The 19,394-nt window shown below is 45.2% G+C and overlaps 1 protein-coding gene and 1 long non-coding RNA gene across 5 annotated transcripts in view; one reads left to right on the top strand and one right to left on the bottom strand.

Annotated features, from left to right (window-relative positions):
* Positions 1 to 19,394, bottom strand: part of LOC123770559 (uncharacterized) — a 39,893-nt gene that overhangs the window by 6,620 nt on the left and 13,879 nt on the right. For 2 of the 4 annotated variants that reach the window (XM_069301863.1, XM_069301864.1), the window contains exons 3-5: positions 18,330 to 18,542; positions 13,660 to 13,874; positions 9,158 to 11,518 (exon numbers count right to left, since the gene is read on the bottom strand). In XM_069301863.1, coding sequence (XP_069157964.1) covers positions 13,708 to 13,874; positions 18,330 to 18,542 — 380 coding nt within the window. In that variant the 3' untranslated portion in view covers positions 9,158 to 11,518; positions 13,660 to 13,707. Of the gene's footprint in view, positions 1 to 9,157; positions 11,519 to 13,659; positions 13,875 to 18,329; positions 18,543 to 19,394 lie in introns of those variants that run through there. The other 2 variants (XR_011222193.1, XR_011222192.1) reach the window with 2 other exon arrangements.
* On the top strand, positions 4,761 to 18,334 carry LOC138350671 (uncharacterized). Its single transcript, XR_011222194.1, has 3 exons — positions 4,761 to 5,209; positions 11,611 to 11,723; positions 17,376 to 18,334. It is a non-coding gene; the product is annotated as an uncharacterized lncRNA (long non-coding RNA).

Here is a 19,394-nt window from a genome sequence, read left to right as displayed (position 1 = left end):
GTATTTTTTTTTAATTTTGCTACAAATTACTTTCTTAAAATTATCTGTTAGATTAAGGACCTGCCCGAAACGCTATGCGTGCTAGTGGCTTTACAAGAATGTAAAACATCAGTGCTCTGTATTCCTCATAAACCCAATGTACCTTCTTATATATAAATAAATAAGTAAATGCTCTTGCTGATGGGTCTGTACAAATGTCAACAGGTCGCACTGCAGCAGCCCGTAGAATATACAAAGACAACATATGTACACAGATCACAAGTGTGAGACACAATAACTGGCTCAGCCTGGCTCAGCTCCACACATTAGGTGTAGTGGGCTGAGCTTGTAAAAGCACCTTCATCACCTTCAGTGATTAAGTGCTTAATTGCACACTAGTTTCTTTATCAGCTACCTCACCCTGTCAGGGTAAATGAGACAAATGTATGTGAATGCATGTGTGTGTGTATATATGTATGTGTATGTGTGTGTGTGTATGTATATGTATGGGTATAAAGCATATATGGAAGCTGATCAGAATTACATTTCACCTTTGTGAATGTACATTAATGACACTATGTAAAAGACACATCTAATACTTTATGTAGGGCATACGTAAATCTGTGTATCTATGTAATTACGTATGTAGGTTAGCTTAGCATTTTAAAAGCACCGAATCACCTTCTGTGGTTGAGTGTTCAATAAACCCTTGAACTATATGTCTAACCCTGTCTAACACATCTCTAACCCTGTCCATGGAGGACAGAAGAAAATGTATATATGCTGGTTAGCATTGTAAATGTGTGGCCACGTCTGTGGTAGAAAATAATAAAAAATAAGGTGTAGTGGGCGTGATATGTTGAGCAGTGTCTTCTATGTTGGCATCTTCACGTTCCGGTCTTGTTCTTACTCTCATGGTGAGTAGAGTGAATAGTTCCGTAATTTGGATATTTGTGATGGATTGTTTTTCACCTTCGCAAATAGAGTGGTAGACGGTTGGAACAAGTTAAGTGAGAAGGTGGTGGAGGCCAAGACCGTCAGTAGTTTCAAAGCGTTATATGACAAAGAGTGTTGGGAAGACGGGACACCACGAGCGTAGCTCTCATCCTGTAACTACACTTAGGTAATTACACTTAGGTAATTACACATGCAGAATTAGCTGCACTACAACTTGCCACTAACGCACTGAAGAACAATGGAGGAGTAATTTTCTGTGATTCAAAGTCAGCTCTTCAAGGGACTCGCTGCCGGCGCCATTGCTAGATAATAAATAAATAAATAAATAAATAAATGTATATTCAGGTAAGGTACATACATACAAGAGATTTTCCAAAATTTTATCGATTTATAGATAGAGCTAGTACATACAATGCCTAAAGCCACTATTACCAAAGCGTTTCGGACAGGAAAAACATTAATGACTAAAACTTAATACTAATTGAGTATAAAGAATAAAATGTGTTGAGAACAAATAAAAATAAAGACAAAAGAGGGGGGGGGGGAACATGGCTGAAAAAGCAGCACAAATACAATTAGGTCGACAAACAGCGTTGTTTAAAAAAAAAACAGACATGGTTGACAATAGGGGGGTATGGTAGGTTACAGGGAATTTATTAGGTATAGCTTCGTTTTTAACTTAAACTGGTTGAGAGAGGTACAGTCTTTAACATGGTTGGGAAGGTCATTCCACATTCTGGGTCCCTTGATTTGTAGAGCATTTCTAGTTTGATTAAGTCGTACTCTAGGAATATCAAAACTGTATTTGTTTCTGGTGTGGTGCTCATGGGTTCTGTTACAACCTTCAATGAAGCTTTCGAGGTCAGGATTGGCATTACAGTTCAGCGTTTTATATATGTATAATACACATGAGAGAATGTGCAGTGACAATGTCTAACATATTCAGAGATTTCAGTAAAGGTACCGAGTGATGTCTGGGGCCAGAGTTGGATATTGTCCTAATAGCAGCTTTGTGTTGAGTAATTAGAGGACGTAAATGATTTTGGGTAGTAGAACCCCAAGCACAAATACCATAGTTGAGATATGGGTAGATGAGGGAGTAATGGTCACCAGGGCAGGGCGGGGTACATAATATCTGATCTTAGAAAGAATGCCAACAGTTTTTGAAACTTTTTTAATATATATTTAGAATGTGTCCCTGGAAATTCAGCTTGTGGTCAATGAGAACAAATGCAAATAGGAATTTGCCATCTACTTTGTTACAAATTTGGGTATTGTTTATTCTGAGATTTATTTGATTAGAGGATTTAGCCAAATATGTGTTTATGAAGGTCTCCAGTCTTCCACAGTAGCCTATTTAAGACCATCCGTTCTGCAGTTTTACTAATGCATGATGTTAATGAAATGGGTCTCTAATTGCCAGGTTCTTTCGGCTTAGGAATCGGTATGATGTCTGCTTTCTTCCAAGAGGTCGATAGTTTGCCTTGCTGCCAAGATGCAATGATGACGTCCAATATTCCTTGTTCTCCAACAGGACCTGCGTGTGCGATCATTGAGTATGTAATGTTATCAACACCTGGGACAGTGTCCTTACCACCTTTTATGGCTCTGATTAGTTCTTGTTTGGTGAAGGAACATTCACATTCGTTATTTATAGCTATGCTCTCATGAATGACTGTCAACCTCTCTTGTTTTAATTGTTCTTGCTGCCTTCGGACCAATGCAGGAAGCTGATATGAAGCAGTGATTGCTCTTAGCTCTTTCTTGTGTTGTCGGAACCTCTGCATCTCTGCTGTTCAATACGTCTTTGTTGTTGTTGTTGCATATCAGACTGCATTGGCTGTTGTTGTCTGTCTCTTGTGTTGTAAGATTCTGTTGATCTTGGGTGGTCACTGCTTCTTGCAGTTGCTGTTGTGAATGTTGATGTTCTGGTGTCTTGACTACCCGACTGTTGTTGGTAGTCTGTATGTCCATGTTGCGTTGTTTGTCCTCTTGTGCTCCGTCTTGTCTCAGACTGTCTATTTCTTGTGTAACTGTAGTCTGCTGCACGATCTTGTCCATTATCACACAAGTGATTTCTTGAGTCTGTTGTTGTGAGGCGTTCTGCGTCACCTGTAGACAATTGATAATGGTCTCTGCCATGATCTTCACGATGTTTTTCAGCTGGACCTCGGTGGTAAAACTGTATATCTGTTGTGTTGATTCCGAAAGTAATTGTTTTTTGCTCTTTTGCATTTGCTGTATTTCTGCAGCATTTTTGTGTATTTCTGATTTGGAATTAATAGATTCGGGAAATTTTGCTCTGTGAGAGTGTGTGTGTGTTGTGGCTGTGCACGAGTGTTCCAGACGTTGGTGTTGGTGTATGTGGTGCTGGTCTGTGTGTTTATCCTGGCCTGAGCTGTCTGCACTATTTCTTTCCGTGCAGAGCAGGTTGTGCTCCAGGCATGATGTTTGCCTCCACAATTTGGACACTTGGCTGTTGTGGCCTGGTTTACCTTGTGTTTGGCTATACAGTCTTTGGTTGGATGTCTCTGGCTGCACACTCCGCATCTCTCCTGTCCTGTGCAGTGTGATTGATGGTGCCCGTATTTCTGACACCTGAAGCAGCGTAGCGGTTCTGGGACGTATGGTCTCTGTCGGTATGTCCCCCAATTTCCAAGACTGAATGTTTCTGGCACATGTCCCATGACGGTCACCAGAACCTGACGTGTCGCTGCCTTGTCTACTTTTATGCGGCATCGTTCCGTATTCAGGATTTGCTTGTGTCCCAGTACTGGACCCAGGGGAAAGTCGATTGGGTATCCCAAAAGCACGACTCGGGTGCATCTTTCAGAAGGGTTCAGCTTTTTCAAGCATACTGGTTTTCCTTGCAGGACTCTTACTTTTCCCAAGTAATTTGAAGTCTGTTGGTCTTGTGGTGTCATTATTATTTCTCCTTTCAGGTTGACTGTAATGGAAAGTTTGAGCTCTGGTTGTTCTTTTTCCATTGTCGTTACTACTCCATATGCTGTAGGAAAGTGGTCTGTCTGCATTATCTTGAATTTTGGAAGATGTGCAGAGTCTGGCGATGTCTGGTGTGAGACTGGTGGTATCCTCCCCTGTCTCATACTGTTGTCCTGTGGCTGGGCTGTGGAGAGAGGTACATTGTCTGACACTGGCTGGTGTGAGACTGGTGGTGTCCTCTCCTGTCTCATACTGTTGTCCTGTGGCTGTGCTGTGGAGAGAGGTACAGTGTCTGACACTGGCTGGTGTGAGACTGGTGGTGTCCTCTCCTGTCTCATACTGTTGTCCTGTGGCTGGGCTGTGGAGAGAGGTACAGTGTCTGACACTGTCTGGTGTGAGACTGGTGGTGTCCTCTCCTGTCTCATACTGTTGTCCTGTGGCTGTGCTGTGGAGAGAGGTACAGTGTCTGACACTGGCTGGTGTGAGACTGGTGGTGTCCTCTCCTGTCTCATACTGTTGTCCTGTGGCTGTGCTGTGGAGAGAGGTACATTGTCTGACACTGTCTGGTGTGAGACTGATGCTGTCCTCTCTAGGTCCATTGCGTCTGCTGCCGTGCTGGTAGAAGCAAGTGGTGAAGCCTCGATAGCAGTTTTCTTCGGTGCCTGCTGCACATCAGTCCACCGTCCCTCCTCGTCTGAAAGCTGCCTTCATTTCCTCTTTCTCTTAGCCTTCCCCATGACTCTCCACATAGTAAGGACCGAATCACTGCCCTACCTAATGCCTGAGACACGCCTAGGCCTGGAGATATTCATTCTCCTCCAACGGAGGTCGTAGAATGATTCCTCCAGGTGGAATCAGGGATACCTAACACCTAAATGAGCTGTTTGATCTACCTTTCCCTGTCAGGCACAGTACACCTTCTAAGGTGCCCCCTTGTGGCAATGCCCGCGGGATATCGCCTCACCCTTCAGGGTAGGACTCTAAGTGACCTGGTCAGTGATACGGTCCTCAAAAAAAAAAAAAAATGCGGTACGAGAGTTTGGGTCGCCTGCGTACTGGGTTGCGCAGAGTACCAGTCAGGTGGGCAGCAGGTAATCAACAACGTTGTTTCTCTGTCAATTGTAGACGAAATCGGAATTGTTTCCTTCAAAACAAGATATTGTCTGGATCTTGGAGTACTTCACCTTCTGAAGCATGATACCAGATGGCTGGTCCCAGACGGAAGGCTTGTGGACAGGCAGTGATATGTTGTCGGAGTGGCCGAACGGACACGTCCACTCCCGATGACAGCTGGATCCAATCTCTGTTGTGTTGAGTAATGTAGAGTTCGGTGAGTGCCTGATTTGTTTTTTATTTCTATTTTTATTTTGTATATGTGTATATTAATAATAATAAGTAATGGTAATATCTTCTCACAAACATAATAACATAGGTTAAAAACCCACACTTATTTATTTTAGAATTTTATGTAAAGACTTACACAAAATGTTTCGCTCACTGAGTAGCCTGGTCACTGAGTAGCCTGGTCACTGAGTAGCCTGGTCACTGAGTAGCCTGGTCACTGAGTAGCCTGGTCACTGAGTAGCCTGGTCACTGAGTAGCCTGGTCACTGGGTAGCCTGGTCACTGAGTAGCCTGGTCACTGGGTAGCCTGGTCACTGAGTAGCCTGGTCACTGAGTAGCCTGGTCACTGAGTAGCCTGGTCACTGAGTAGCCTGGTCACTGAGTAGCCTGGTCACTGGGTAGCCTGGTCACTGAGTAGCCTGGTCACTGAGTAGCCTGGTCACTGAGTAGCCTGGTCACTGAGTAGCCTGGTCACTGGGTAGCCTGGTCACTGGGTAGCCTGGTCACTGGGCAGCCTGGTCACTGAGTAGCCTGGTCACTGAGTAGCCTGGTCACTGAGTAGCCTGGTCACTGAGTAGCCTGGTCACTGAGTAGCCTGGTCACTGGGTAGCCTGGTCACTGAGTAGCCTGGTCACTGAGTAGCCTGGTCACTGAGTAGCCTGGTCACTGAGTAGCCTGGTCACTGGGTAGCCTGGTCACAGAGTAGCCTGGTCACTGAGTAGCCTGGTCACTGAGTAGCCTGGTCACTGAGTAGCCTGGTCACTGGGTAGCCTGGTCACAGAGTAGCCTGGTCACTGAGTAGCCTGGTCACTGAGTAGCCTGGTCACTGCGTAGCCTGGTCACTGAGTAGCCTGGTCACTGAGTAGCCTGGTCACTGAGTAGCCTGGTCACTGAGTAGCCTGGTCACTGAGTAGCCTGGTCACAGAGTAGCCTGGTCACTGAGTAAGCCTGGTCACTGAGTAGCCTGGTCACTGAGTAGCCTGGTCACTGGGTAGCCTGGTCACAGAGTAGCCTGGTCACTGAGTAGCCTGGTCACTGAGTAGCCTGGTCACTGAGTAGCCTGGTCACAGAGTAGCCTGGTCACTGAGTAGCCTGGTCACTGAGTAGCCTGGTCACTGAGTAGCCTGGTCACATGAGTAGCCTGGTCACTGAGTAGCCTGGTCACTGAGTAGCCTGGTCACTGAGTAGCCTGGTCACTGAGTAGCCTGGTCACTGAGTAGCCTGGTCACTGAGTAGCCTGGTCACTGAGTAGCCTGGTCACTGAGTAGCCTGGTCACTGAGTAGCCTGGTCACTGAGTAGCCTGGTCACTGAGTAGCCTGGTCACTGAGTAGCCTGGTCACTGAGTAGCCTGGTCACTGAGTAGCCTGGTCACTGAGTAGCCTGGTCACTGAGTAGCCTGGTCACTGGTAGCCTGGTCACTGGGTAGCCTGGTCACTGGGTAGCCTGGTCACTGGGTAGCCTGGTCACTGGGTAGCCTGGTCACTGAGTAGCCTGGTCACTGAGTAGCCTGGTCACTGGGTAGCCTGGTCACTGAGTAGCCTGGTCACTGGGTAGCCTGGTCACTGGGTAGCCTGGTCACTGGGTAGCCTGGTCACTGAGTAGCCTGGTCACTGAGTAGCCTGGTCACTGAGTAGCCTGGTCACTGGGTAGCCTGGTCACTGGGTAGCCTGGTCACTGAGTAGCCTGGTCACTGAGTAGCCTGGTCACTGAGTAGCCTGGTCACTGAGTAGCCTGGTCACTGGGTAGCCTGGTCACTGGGTAGCCTGGTCACTGAGTAGCCTGGTCACTGAGTAGCCTGGTCACTGAGTAGCCTGGTCACTGAGTAGCCTGGTCACTGGGTAGCCTGGTCACTGGGTAGCCTGGTCACTGAGTAGCCTGGTCACTGAGTAGCCTGGTCACTGAGTAGCCTGGTCACTGAGTAGCCTGGTCACTGAGTAGCCTGGTCACTGGGTAGCCTGGTCACTGAGTAGCCTGGTCACTGAGTAGCCTGGTCACTGAGTAGCCTGGTCACTGAGTAGCCTGGTCACTGAGTAGCCTGGTCACTGAGTAGCCTGGTCACTGAGTAGCCTGGTCACTGAGTAGCCTGGTCACTGAGTAGCCTGGTCACTGAGTAGCCTGGTCACTGAGTAGCCTGGTCACTGAGTAGCCTGGTCACTGAGTAGCCTGGTCACTGAGTAGCCTGGTCACTGAGTAGCCTGGTCACTGAGTAGCCTGGTCACTGAGTAGCCTGGTCACTGAGTAGCCTGGTCACTGAGTAGCCTGGTCACTGAGTAGCCTGGTCACTGAGTAGCCTGGTCACTGAGTAGCCTGGTCACTGGGTAGCCTGGTCACTGGGTAGCCTGGTCACTGAGTAGCCTGGTCACTGAGTAGCCTGGTCACTGAGTAGCCTGGTCACTGAGTAGCCTGGTCACTGGGTAGCCTGGTCACTGAGTAGCCTGGTCACTGAGTAGCCTGGTCACTGAGTAGCCTGGTCACTGAGTAGCCTGGTCACTGAGTAGCCTGGTCACTGAGTAGCCTGGTCACTGAGTAGCCTGGTCACTGCGTAGCCTGGTCACTGAGTAGCCTGGTCACTGAGTAGCCTGGTCACTGAGTAGCCTGGTCACTGAGTAGCCTGGTCACTGAGTAGCCTGGTCACTGAGTAGCCTGGTCACTGAGTAGCCTGGTCACTGAGTAGCCTGGTCACTGAGTAGCCTGGTCACTGAGTAGCCTGGTCACTGAGTAGCCTGGTCACTGAGTAGCCTGGTCACTGAGTAGCCTGGTCACTGAGTAGCCTGGTCACTGAGTAGCCTGGTCACTGAGTAGCCTGGTCACTGAGTAGCCTGGTCACTGAGTAGCCTGGTCACTGAGTAGCCTGGTCACTGAGTAGCCTGGTCACTGAGTAGCCTGGTCACTGAGTAGCCTGGTCACTGAGTAGCCTGGTCACTGAGTAGCCTGGTCACTGAGTAGCCTGGTCACTGAGTAGCCTGGTCACTGAGTAGCCTGGTCACTGCGTAGCCTGGTCACTGAGTAGCCTGGTCACTGAGTAGCCTGGTCACTGAGTAGCCTGGTCACTGAGTAGCCTGGTCACTGAGTAGCCTGGTCACTGAGTAGCCTGGTCACTGCGTAGCCTGGTCACTGAGTAGCCTGGTCACTGAGTAGCCTGGTCACTGAGTAGCCTGGTCACTGAGTAGCCTGGTCACTGCAGTAGCCTGGTCACTGAGTAGCCTGGTCACTGAGTAGCCTGGTCACTGAGTAGCCTGGTCACTGCGTAGCCTGGTCACTGAGTAGCCTGGTCACTGAGTAGCCTGGTCACTGAGTAGCCTGGTCACTGAGTAGCCTGGTCACTGAGTAGCCTGGTCACTGCATAGCCTGGTCACTGAGTAGCCTGGTCACTGAGTAGCCTGGTCACTGAGTAGCCTGGTCACTGCGTAGCCTGGTCACTGAGTAGCCTGGTCACTGAGTAGCCTGGTCACTGAGTAGCCTGGTCACTGCGTAGCCTGGTCACTGAGTAGCCTGGTCACTGCATAGCCTGGTCACTGAGTAGCCTGGTCACTGCGTAGCCTGGTCACTGAGTAGCCTGGTCACTGCGTAGCCTGGTCACTGCGTAGCCTGGTCACTGCGTAGCCTGGTCACTGAGTAGCCTGGTCACTGCGTAGCCTGGTCACTGCGTAGCCTGGTCACTGAGTAGCCTGGTCACTAAGTAGCCTGGTCACTGCGTAGCCTGGTCACTGCGTAGCCTGGTCACTGCGTAGCCTGGTCACTGCATAGCCTGGTCACTGCGTAGCCTGGTCACTGCGTAGCCTGGTCACTGCGTAGCCTGGTCACTGCGTCGCCTGGTCACTGCGTAGCCTGGTCACTGAGTAGCCTGGTCACTGCGTAGCCTGGTCACTGCGTAGCCTGGTCACTGATACTACTTCCCCAATGTATAGAAAACAGGTTATGAAAACCTTGTAAATAAATATAAATATTTATTTCTAGTAAATTCGTATATATTGTACAGTGACTTTGTGTCCCTCTGTGGACCAAGTGTGTTGGTACGTATAAGATGTTTACAGGTGTGTGACCATAACAATAATTATACTATACTGCAGCTTCAAGAGGCATAGATGAGCAAGGTGTACATGAGGACAGTCTAGCACACGGAACTACACAAACAGCTACACAAACTCAAAATTGGCCTGGGAGAACAACCCGTCCTCTTAAAAATAACACTTTTGGCTCGTATGCGCGCTATGACCAAAAGTGGACGTCATTTGAAATGAAATCAGCTCACGAAAGTGACATACTGTCCTGGTTACTGTTTGAGTCGTCCGGCTTACTCGAAAAGGTTAGGAGAGGAAACTTTCAATTAACGTTTTTCATAATGTATTGAAACTTATGCGAATTTCCTGCCCACCTAACCTATCAGAGGACCCTTATCTTACTGGTGTTGAAAAAAAAATCTCAAATTTATTTTAATTTTTTTTCATTTTCAAATTACGTCCACTTTTGGCCATACGGGCAAACGGCCAAAAGCGACGTTTTTTTAAGAGGAGAGGTTGGGGAGAAACCCTGCTCTGTAGTCGGGCAAAATCCTACAAAGATAGAGTGGGATGCCCTTATGGAACTAAACAATAGGACGGACATAGTGATTAAAGTAACCGACAAAGGGGCGACAATGGCAGTATGGGGAACGGAGAACTACAGGCGGGAAGGCCTCCGCCAACTAGATGCTCCCACAAACCATCTGATACAATTCTAGGAGAGGCAGTGGGAAACGCACAAGGAAAGAAGTCGGAACTCGGTACTGACAGTATACTCCAACACAAACGGTACAGAGGGACTCCTCACAGCAGCGGCCAGGGATGCATTCATAACATTTTCACACGCAATACCGCCACCATACGTCCTGCCAAAAATACATAAATCATTAAATCCAGATGCACACATGGTCAGGAAGGTCCATACTGAGTGGCTGTGGGGCGTCAACGTGGCCCGTAGATCTGATACACATGGCACTCTTCGCGACCTTTTGGGTCTCTTGCTGGAACGCCTGAAGGATGTTATGGACTTTCTGGCCAGATCACAAAACCACAGGGAACCTATTCCATTAGGGGCAGACCTTCATCCTCTGGACAGGGTGTCCTTGTACCCCAGCATTCCCCAGAGAGGCACGGTAGATTGCGACCTTTTTCGACACTCAAGGGACAAATCCAAGTAGAACTGCAGGAGGCATCAGACAGGAGACCACCACCCAGAGCCCTGCTAGAAGAATGTATATTACACATAATGAGAGACACGTTGCTACATTTCAGTGGGAGGGCTTACAGGCAAATCACAAGCACAGCAGTAGACGGAAGCACCAGCATCTCAGTGGTGGAAACTTGCGTACAGAGAGTACGTGTTGGAAGAGCTCAGAGAACAGCACGCCCCCACAACCCCTCTACTACCCCACAACCACTGTATCTACTGCAGATACAGCAATAACGTTTTTGGCATGACAGCGAGGGAGGTGAACAAGACCTTCAGAATTTTTTTGACTGTTTTAATGGAGTTCATGGGAATTTTAATTTTACATTAGAAAGCAGTGAAATGGAGCTGGCCTTCTTAAACACATATGTGTATCTAGATAACAACAATGGGGGTGCGGATGGGGATCCATATAAAAGTTCCAAGCGACGCTAAGCCCCGGAAGCACCTCAAGGTAACCTCAAGGTAAGGTACATTTATGCCACTCACCATCATTCACACACTCCTTACTGTACTCACTGGCAATAAGGTTAAAAAGAACAGCGAGTGAGGGTAACAGACGTGAGAAGGTGTAAATGATCTCTCGAGTTTCTTTTCTAAGCGAAGATATCCGGACAGGATTCTCAGGAATGCAGAAAGGAAACTGGCATTAACAGAATGACAATCAGTAATTCATACAAATAACAAATGTAACAACATGATAGAGTGATAATACCAACATTGTACGCACCCACTTCGGCAGGGCCGATACGAAGGGAACTAAACATCCCATGAGAATGGATCAACAGGATATATGCAGAACACACAGCGCGGGTCTCCTTCTCATACAAACCTTGGATGCTGGCACGGCGAAAAGGACAATTTTCAGTTTACATATCGGTGAGTTCACAATTCCCTATATCCAAAAGTAATAGGTCTAAGGACGAATAAAATAATTACTTTTCCTAGGCAGCTATAAAGGTGCCATTTGTGTATCGGGAATTAGCTCAACATGGTTGATACGTCTCGGTCTTAAACAGCACTCTGAAAAGGTCTTGGATTGTGTACTGTGGCAGTCGCTCGCCGGAAGTCTCTCCTTTTGAGTTCCCTGGAATCAAATAGTAAGGATATTATTCTCTGATTGATGTCCTATTTGATGTAATGATCATGAGAGCATTAATAAGTTTTCCAACCACACAGGAGTAGCAAGCCAACGTCGACCAGGAGTAGTAAGCCAACGTCGACCAGGAGTGCACACACGTGACGTCAAGGTCTGTTGAACCTGCAGAGAGATCCACGTGACTACTCTAGAGGTTGGTGAAATGGCACGCCATGATGATGGTTATTTCTTAAAATGATGGGACTGCACGATGTATATACAGATGAAAGTGTACAGCACTTCCTTCCACCCTGGCAGATAGTACCTTTTGACATCCTGACCCATGCATACACCACCAAAAAACTAATCACAAACAACCCTCATGCTCAGCTTGCTGCTAAATTAAACACCATAGAACACATTCACAGTATACAAGCTGAAAACAACATTGCACAGACCATATACACTGACGGATCACTCAATACAGCTACAGGGAGGGCAGGAAGTGCTGTTATTGCTCATCAGCCCGATGGCAGCACAATTCAAAGGAATATACGAATTTGTAACTGGACATCCACAATGCAAGCCGAGTTGGTAGCAATACTGGTAGCACTCGAAATTATTGACAATACTGAAGTAGACAGTTTAATTATTTCCGATTCCCTTTCCTCACTACGAGCAATAAACAGTTTGCAATCAAGTAATAACATGCTTGTCTTGGAAGCTAGACGTAGATATATAAGAATACTGAGCAAGAGGGTATATATAAAAATGTTTTGGATTCCTTCTCACATTGGCCTGCAGGAATATGACAAAGTTGACGCCCTTGCTAAGGCTGCAGTAAATAAAGACAGCATTGAACGGAATCTTAAGTTATCAAATAGGTCCCTTAAAAGTGTCATTAGACAAGAACTACTGGATGGATTTGAAGAAAGTAGAACTGTACAAACTGGAACTAGTAATTTCATCACAATGAAATGTGTGAAGTAAAACATGTGTATGGAGCAAGTAACAAAGTCAGTAGACTAACAGATGTTGTCACAGCTCGTATAAGACTTGGCTACAAGTATCTCTGGCAGTTCGGCTTGTATAGGGATCTAGATGAAGTAAAGTGTAAAGTGTGTGAACAAAGACAGGGACATACACTCGAACACTTTTTTTTTTTAGATATATACAAGAGTTGTTACATTCTTGTACAGCCACTAGTACTCGTAGCGTTTCGGGCAGGTCCCTGGAATACGATCCCCGCCGCGAAGAATCGTTTTTACAACCATGTACACATTTTACTGTTGAGTTAAACAGAGGCTACAGTTAAGGATTTGCGCCCAATAAATCCTCCCCGGCCAGGATACGAACCCATGACAAAGCGCTCGTGGAACGCCAGGCGAGTGTCTTACCACTACACCACGGAGACTAATATCTTGGATTGTAGTAAAATTGAGTCATTTAGAGATAAATCTAAGCTCACTCTATATGATATGGCAACCTATCTTATTACCATGGATAAATTACCTGAAATCCTTGCACTGTATCCACATTTCGCTTCCAGTAGATAAACGACATATGAGATGAAGAAACAAGTAGTGTATTGTGAAGACTAATAATAAACAGAAGCTACCCTATGACTATCGTCATTGGTCAAACTATTATGTATGAGCGGTAAGACCTCCATTAATGTATAATGACTTACTGTAAATGTATAGCTCTTGAAATAACATTTTCTCTGTAACTAGCTAACATTGTAACTATAAGGTGTGAAGGATAGATGAAATTGTTTATGTAATAATCTAAGATGAGGTCTGATAAAGACCTTTTGTGCCCTCTGTAATGCTTTTTGCACTACCGCTCACAGGATGGGTATGGGGTGCACAATAAACTAGCCGTCTCCGGCGGCAACAATCAAAATCTTAGTAACACTACGAAGTTGACTCCCATGACTGGTCTTCATTGTGGGTACTGATGTGGGTACTTTAAAACTGGTGTGGAGCAAGCTGAAGGTAGTTAACTATCTTGCAGTCCATAATAAACAAGAGGATCCAGGCTGGAGGGACACAGTGCCTCCTACCCTCTGTGAAATTGTAATTTGTGTTCACCCCGTGCAACAATATTACACATGTATAGTCACCATGATACATGCACACCAAACCTACCTCATAGATGTGTCATCACACATGCATATTGTGAATACTTTTTGGCTCTCAACTCGCTTCTAGACACAAAGGAAATCCGAGGCCAAGTGAGTTAACAAGCTCCTTGAGGCGATCTTCATCCTCCTGGGGAAGCGAGTCCTTGGTATAGACAGAAAGGCCATCAGTGGTGATGCCCTTCTGGTGGAGGCTTCGTGCTAGGCTCTCCACACCAACACCTGCAGACGGGAGAGCATAATGAGGCACACACCTGAGATATACAAGAGTTGTTACATTCTTGTAGAGCCACTAGTACGCGTAGCGTTTCGGGCAGGTCCCTGGAATACGATCCCCACCGTGAAGAATCGTTGTTACAACCAAGTACACATTTTACTGTTGAGGTTCATCCCTTGCAAATGATATTCCATCTTCCGGTACAGACATTAATGACTATCTTTCAGGTAACTATCCACAGTCTCTGTACCTAAAGCCTATTAATTCCACTGACGTCAATGAGATAATCCTTTCCCTTAAAACCAAGTCTGGTGCCCTTGAGGAGATACCAACTTTAATTTACAAAAAAGCCTCCAGATCTTTAGCCCCTGCTATTGCTTTGCTCTTCAACAAGTCACTTGAACTCCAAACCTTCCCAGATATTCTAAAAAAAGCGAGAGTAACGCCTGTCCACAAATGTGGTAATCTCACAGATGTTAACAACTACAGACCTATATCTATCCTGCCAAACTTGTTAAAAAATTTTGAAAAACTAATCTATAAGCAGCTTTACTCATATCTAGCCAAACTCAATATACTTAGCCCTTGCCAATATGGCTTCAGACCCAAAAAAAGCACTAACGATGCACTTATTAGTATGCTTAACTCGATTCATACAGCTCTTGATAAAAATGAGTTCCCTGTTGGGTTGTTTGTGGACCTGCGTAAAGCTTTTGACACTGTCAACCACCAAAACCTTCTTCTTAAATTACATCATTATGGAGTCAGAGGACACTCCCTACAATACCTCAAATCCTACCTTACTGACAGGCTCCAATATGTTTCTGTGAATAATACAATTTCTCCCACCCTACCCATCAACATTGGTGTTCCCCAGGGCAGCATACTTGGCCCTCTCCTCTTTCTCATCTACATTAATGACCTTCCAAATGCCTCCCAACACCTCAAACCAATTCTATTTGCTGACGACACAACCTTCATTTACTCCAGTCCTGATCCCCTTGCTCTAAATGCCACAGTAAATACTGAGCTAAATAAAGTCCATCTGTGGCTAACTGCCAACAAACTCACCCTTTGTCGGAAAATCCGACACCATTTAATAATATACAGACAGATAATAAGTGCTGCTGTATTACCAACAAGTTACCCATAGAAAACGTAACTTGTAGTGGAATTTCCGTCTAAAGAAAACGGGATATCATCACCACATACTATTATAATTCACCAGCTATTCTGCTGGGAATTATTCTTAAATACATTAGTCTTTGGACTTTACCATCATAAAACCATCTTATATAAATTAACTTAATTATCAATATTAAAGTAGAGTAAATGTGACCCTTCTATCACTTTCTGAAATGTGGACAATGTAAGCCAGGCGTCAGAGTGAGGAGGAGGGCAGCCATTGTTGTTTATTGAGACCAGAGGCTCACACGGGAGCAAATTCGGCTCCTGTTAAATTTACTTGGACGTAGTGTTATGGAACCCAAAGGTGTACCATTGTCAACACGCTGTCTACAAATACAAGTTAAGTGTCTATCCGAAACCCGTTTATCATTCATTTATGGCCATTAATGTCAGGATATAGGGTTAGCCGGTTAGAACGCGAAATCGCCTCATACTAAAGGTAATTAAGCCAGGTCTTTAATGTTCCATGTACTGTTTTCTCTGATATACTTGTCATATATAGGTATCTGGCTTCACAGCTAGCGCACTTTTGACAGGTCAAGACGAGGATGCAAGATTATGTGCACCAGTTACTGGGTGATAGAAGCTACCTCAAAGAGGATAATTTGGTGTCTACACCCTAGTTATACCTGGTGGACTAACCTGCTGTACTATAAGATAAGGAACCTCATCAATGTATGTAGCTATTACTGTAGTTTGATTGGCTGCATATATATTAATTTAATAAACCCCCCTAATGTGTAGAGGATCGATTTGTGAGATTATGAGATTATTGCAGAAATACAGTCCACTTATCATTATACAAATTGCTATCGAAGTATACAAATTAACGTAAATATAAATTCATATAAATTAAATAAATATAAATCTCACAGGTCGGTTCCCACACCCTTAACATTGACAAAACCTTCTATATTCTGTTTGGCAATAAATCCTCTAATCAAATAAATCTCAAAATAAACAATACCCAAATTTGTAACAAATTAGATGGCAAATTCCTTGGCATTCTCATTGACCACAAGCTTAATTTCCAGGGACACATTCTAAACATATCAAAAAAAGTTTCAAAAACTGTGGGCATTCTTTCTAAGATCAGATATTATGTACCACGCCCTGCCCTGGTGACTCTCTATTACTCCCTTATCTATCCATATCTCAACTATGGTATTTGTGCTTGGGGCTCTACTACCCAAAATCACTTACGTCCTCTAATTACTCAACACAAAGCTGCTATTAGGACAATATCCAATTCTGGCCCCAGACATCACTCGGTACCCCTACTTAAATCTCTGAATATGTTAGACATTAAGTCACTGCACATTCTCTCATGTGTATTATACATATATAAAACGCTAAACTATAATGCCAATCCTGATCTCAAAAGCTTCATAGAAGGTTGTATCAGAACCCATGAGCATCACACCAGAAATAAATACAGTTTTGATATTCCTAGAGTACGACTTAATCAAACTAGAAATGCTCTACAAATCAAGGGGCCCAGAATGTGGAATGACCTTCCCAACCATGTTAAAGACTGTACCTCTCTCAACCAGTTTAAGTTAAAAGCGAAGCTATACCTAATAAATTCCCTGTAACCTACCTTACCCTTCTATTGTCAACCAATGTCTGTTTTTTTCTTTAAAGAGCGCTGTTTGTCGACATAATTGTATTTGTGCTGCTTTTTCATCTATGTTTTCATATCTTGTTTTCATTCTACTCATTATGCTCAATTAGTATTAAGCTTGTCATTTAAGTTTATCATGCCCGAAACGCTTTGCGTAATAGTGGCTTTAGGCATTGTATGTACTAGCTCTACCTATAAGTCAAACAATCCTTGTAAATATTTATTGTATGTATGTACCTTACCTAAATAAAATTGTATTGTTGTATTGTATTGTTGAGTTAAACAGAGGCTACAGTTAAGGATTTGCGCCCAGTAAAACCTCCCCGGCCAGGATACGAACCCATGACAAAGTGCTCGCGGAACGCCAGGCGAGTGTTTACCACTACACCACGGAGATTGGTTGTTACGGAGCCGAGTCCAGCGTCGTTGCACGGAGCAGTGACGACAACGTCATCTGTCAGTCAGCTCCCGAAACCCCCTCCAAATGGACGCTGCCATCTAGCGAGGATGGGATATACCGGCTACAGGGGCTAGTTTCCCGTCTTAATCAGCTCGTGACATAGCCGCTGCTGACCTCTGGTGAGGTGGTGCTTAGACAACAACGCCATTTATGGAGTGGATAGGTGGACGTTTGTGTCTAAGCCTGTGAGATGCCCTAGAGTGTCCCTAGTACTAATGACGTGTCTGATTACAGAGTCGACCTGGGACTACTATATTGGACGATGGATCAGTCTACCCAAGGCAGCCATAGTCTCTCCACGAGTTTGCTCTGAGGAAGCTGTGAGTCACCCCCGGACGGACACTGTTGAGAGTGTTAGCCTGCCTGTGACGTGGCAGAGTCGAGGAATCGTCGCATCCAGGGCTGGCTGGTGGAGGAGACTAGCCACTGTGGTGCTATAGAGAGGAGGGTGATCAGCGGGATCACACGAGGCTCCTGCCTAGGGCTCGCAACCCTAGTATCGATCGTGGAGTGGCCTACACAGCGGAGCTGATCGGAACCTGCCAGCTACAGGCTGGATTTGTGGTTGAAGGCCTCCACGACGGTGCACCCAGTGGGACTGTGATTTGGCTGGCCTGTGGCCGAGGTAGATTCGCCGAGAGAATCAGAGGATTCATCGTGGGCCACGAAGAAGAGAACCAGGGCTACTCATCTTGAGCACCGTGGAGCATCCTGTGTCTTCAGAGGAAGACATATCTGTATATAATAAGTGTAGTTATAGCAACCCCGTGTGACTGTGTTATATTTATTTATGGTGGTGGCAGAAATATATATATATAAAGCAGTGCGTTTGAATCCCTTCCCCTTTATTTTTAACTTGCGTTACGGAACACACCCCTTGAAAGCCACTACTAACTTGGGGCCGGATACCCAAACTCTAATAACATCAGAGAAGAACCCGGTTGCGACCCAATAGGGCCGTAACACTGGTAGATCTGACTAACTGGTTAGACCTGACTAACGCACACACCAAACGCTAAAATCAGTGAAATATAATTTGCTCTACTATCATGTGAGGCTAAACAGCCCCTAGGCTATTCTTGAAGCAATATAATGCAATATAAAGACACTTAAGGTTTTAGCGTCAACTCTGAGGGATTCTAGTCTTCCACACACTCAAGATATCATAGTTATTAAGAATATACTTACTAGTGAGGTGAGTATCAACGAAATCAATTTCAAAATAGAACCCTTTACTGGATTCGGGACACAGTTGACGAGCCAAGTCGCAGCACCAGTCGATGTCAGGGCTGTCATCTGTGAGGCAGCGAATTACTGACAGACGTAGATAGAAGAGTGGATATGGCAGTCTGGTCAGGGTGGCTGGGTCCATGATGTCGCCCGTGGCATCCAGTATAATATCTGTAGGTGCACATTTGTATGTTATAGTGCTCAATTCAAAATCAAAACAAAACCTTCAAACACACTTAAGATGTATCTCCTGTTCTCACTGGTGGACATGATAAACACTGGGATGTATCTCCTACTCTGATTGGTAGCCATGATAAACAAGGGGATGTATCTCCTGCTCTCATTGGTGGACATGATAAACACTGGGATGTATCTCCTGCTCTCATTGGTGGACATGATAAACACTGGGATGTATCTCCTGCTCTCATTGGTGGACATGATAAACACTGGGATGTATCTCCTGCTCTCATTGGTGGACATGATAAACACTGGGATGTATCTCCTGCTCTCATTGGTGGACATGATAAACACTGGGATGTATCTCCTGCTCTCATTGGTGGACATAATAAACACTGGGATGTATCTCCTGCTCTCATTGGTGGGAGAGAGTAAACAACCCTACTGAATTGAAAAGCTGTCCAACTTTTACATCATTCAAAATCAATACTAAAAAGTACCTAATTTCATCTTCATAGTTTTTCACTTTTTGCCTTAAAATTGCACTGTATCTATTGCTACCCAATCTCTCAACCTTTTTGTTCCCAATTTGAACATCTTTACCATTGTGATCATTGCTGTTTTCTTATATGTGCTGCCAATCTGTTGTATAGTGTTTATAAATCTTGTTTATCTGTATCTTTTGCTACCCAGTCTCCCAATCTTTATGTACCCAATCTGAACATCTTTACCATTGTGATCATTGCTGTCTTATATGTGCTGTCAATCTGCTGTTTGGTGTCTATTAACCTTGTTTAAATTACTAATCAAGCTGTCAATGTAATTAATCAGAGCTTTAATATAACA

Source organism: Procambarus clarkii, chromosome 46 (genome assembly GCF_040958095.1).
Source record: "Procambarus clarkii isolate CNS0578487 chromosome 46, FALCON_Pclarkii_2.0, whole genome shotgun sequence".
In the NCBI taxonomy this organism is placed as follows: domain Eukaryota; kingdom Metazoa; phylum Arthropoda; class Malacostraca; order Decapoda; family Cambaridae; genus Procambarus; species Procambarus clarkii.
The sequence above is the reverse complement of the archived record's forward strand: the minus strand, read 5'-3'. Positions and strand labels throughout refer to the sequence as shown.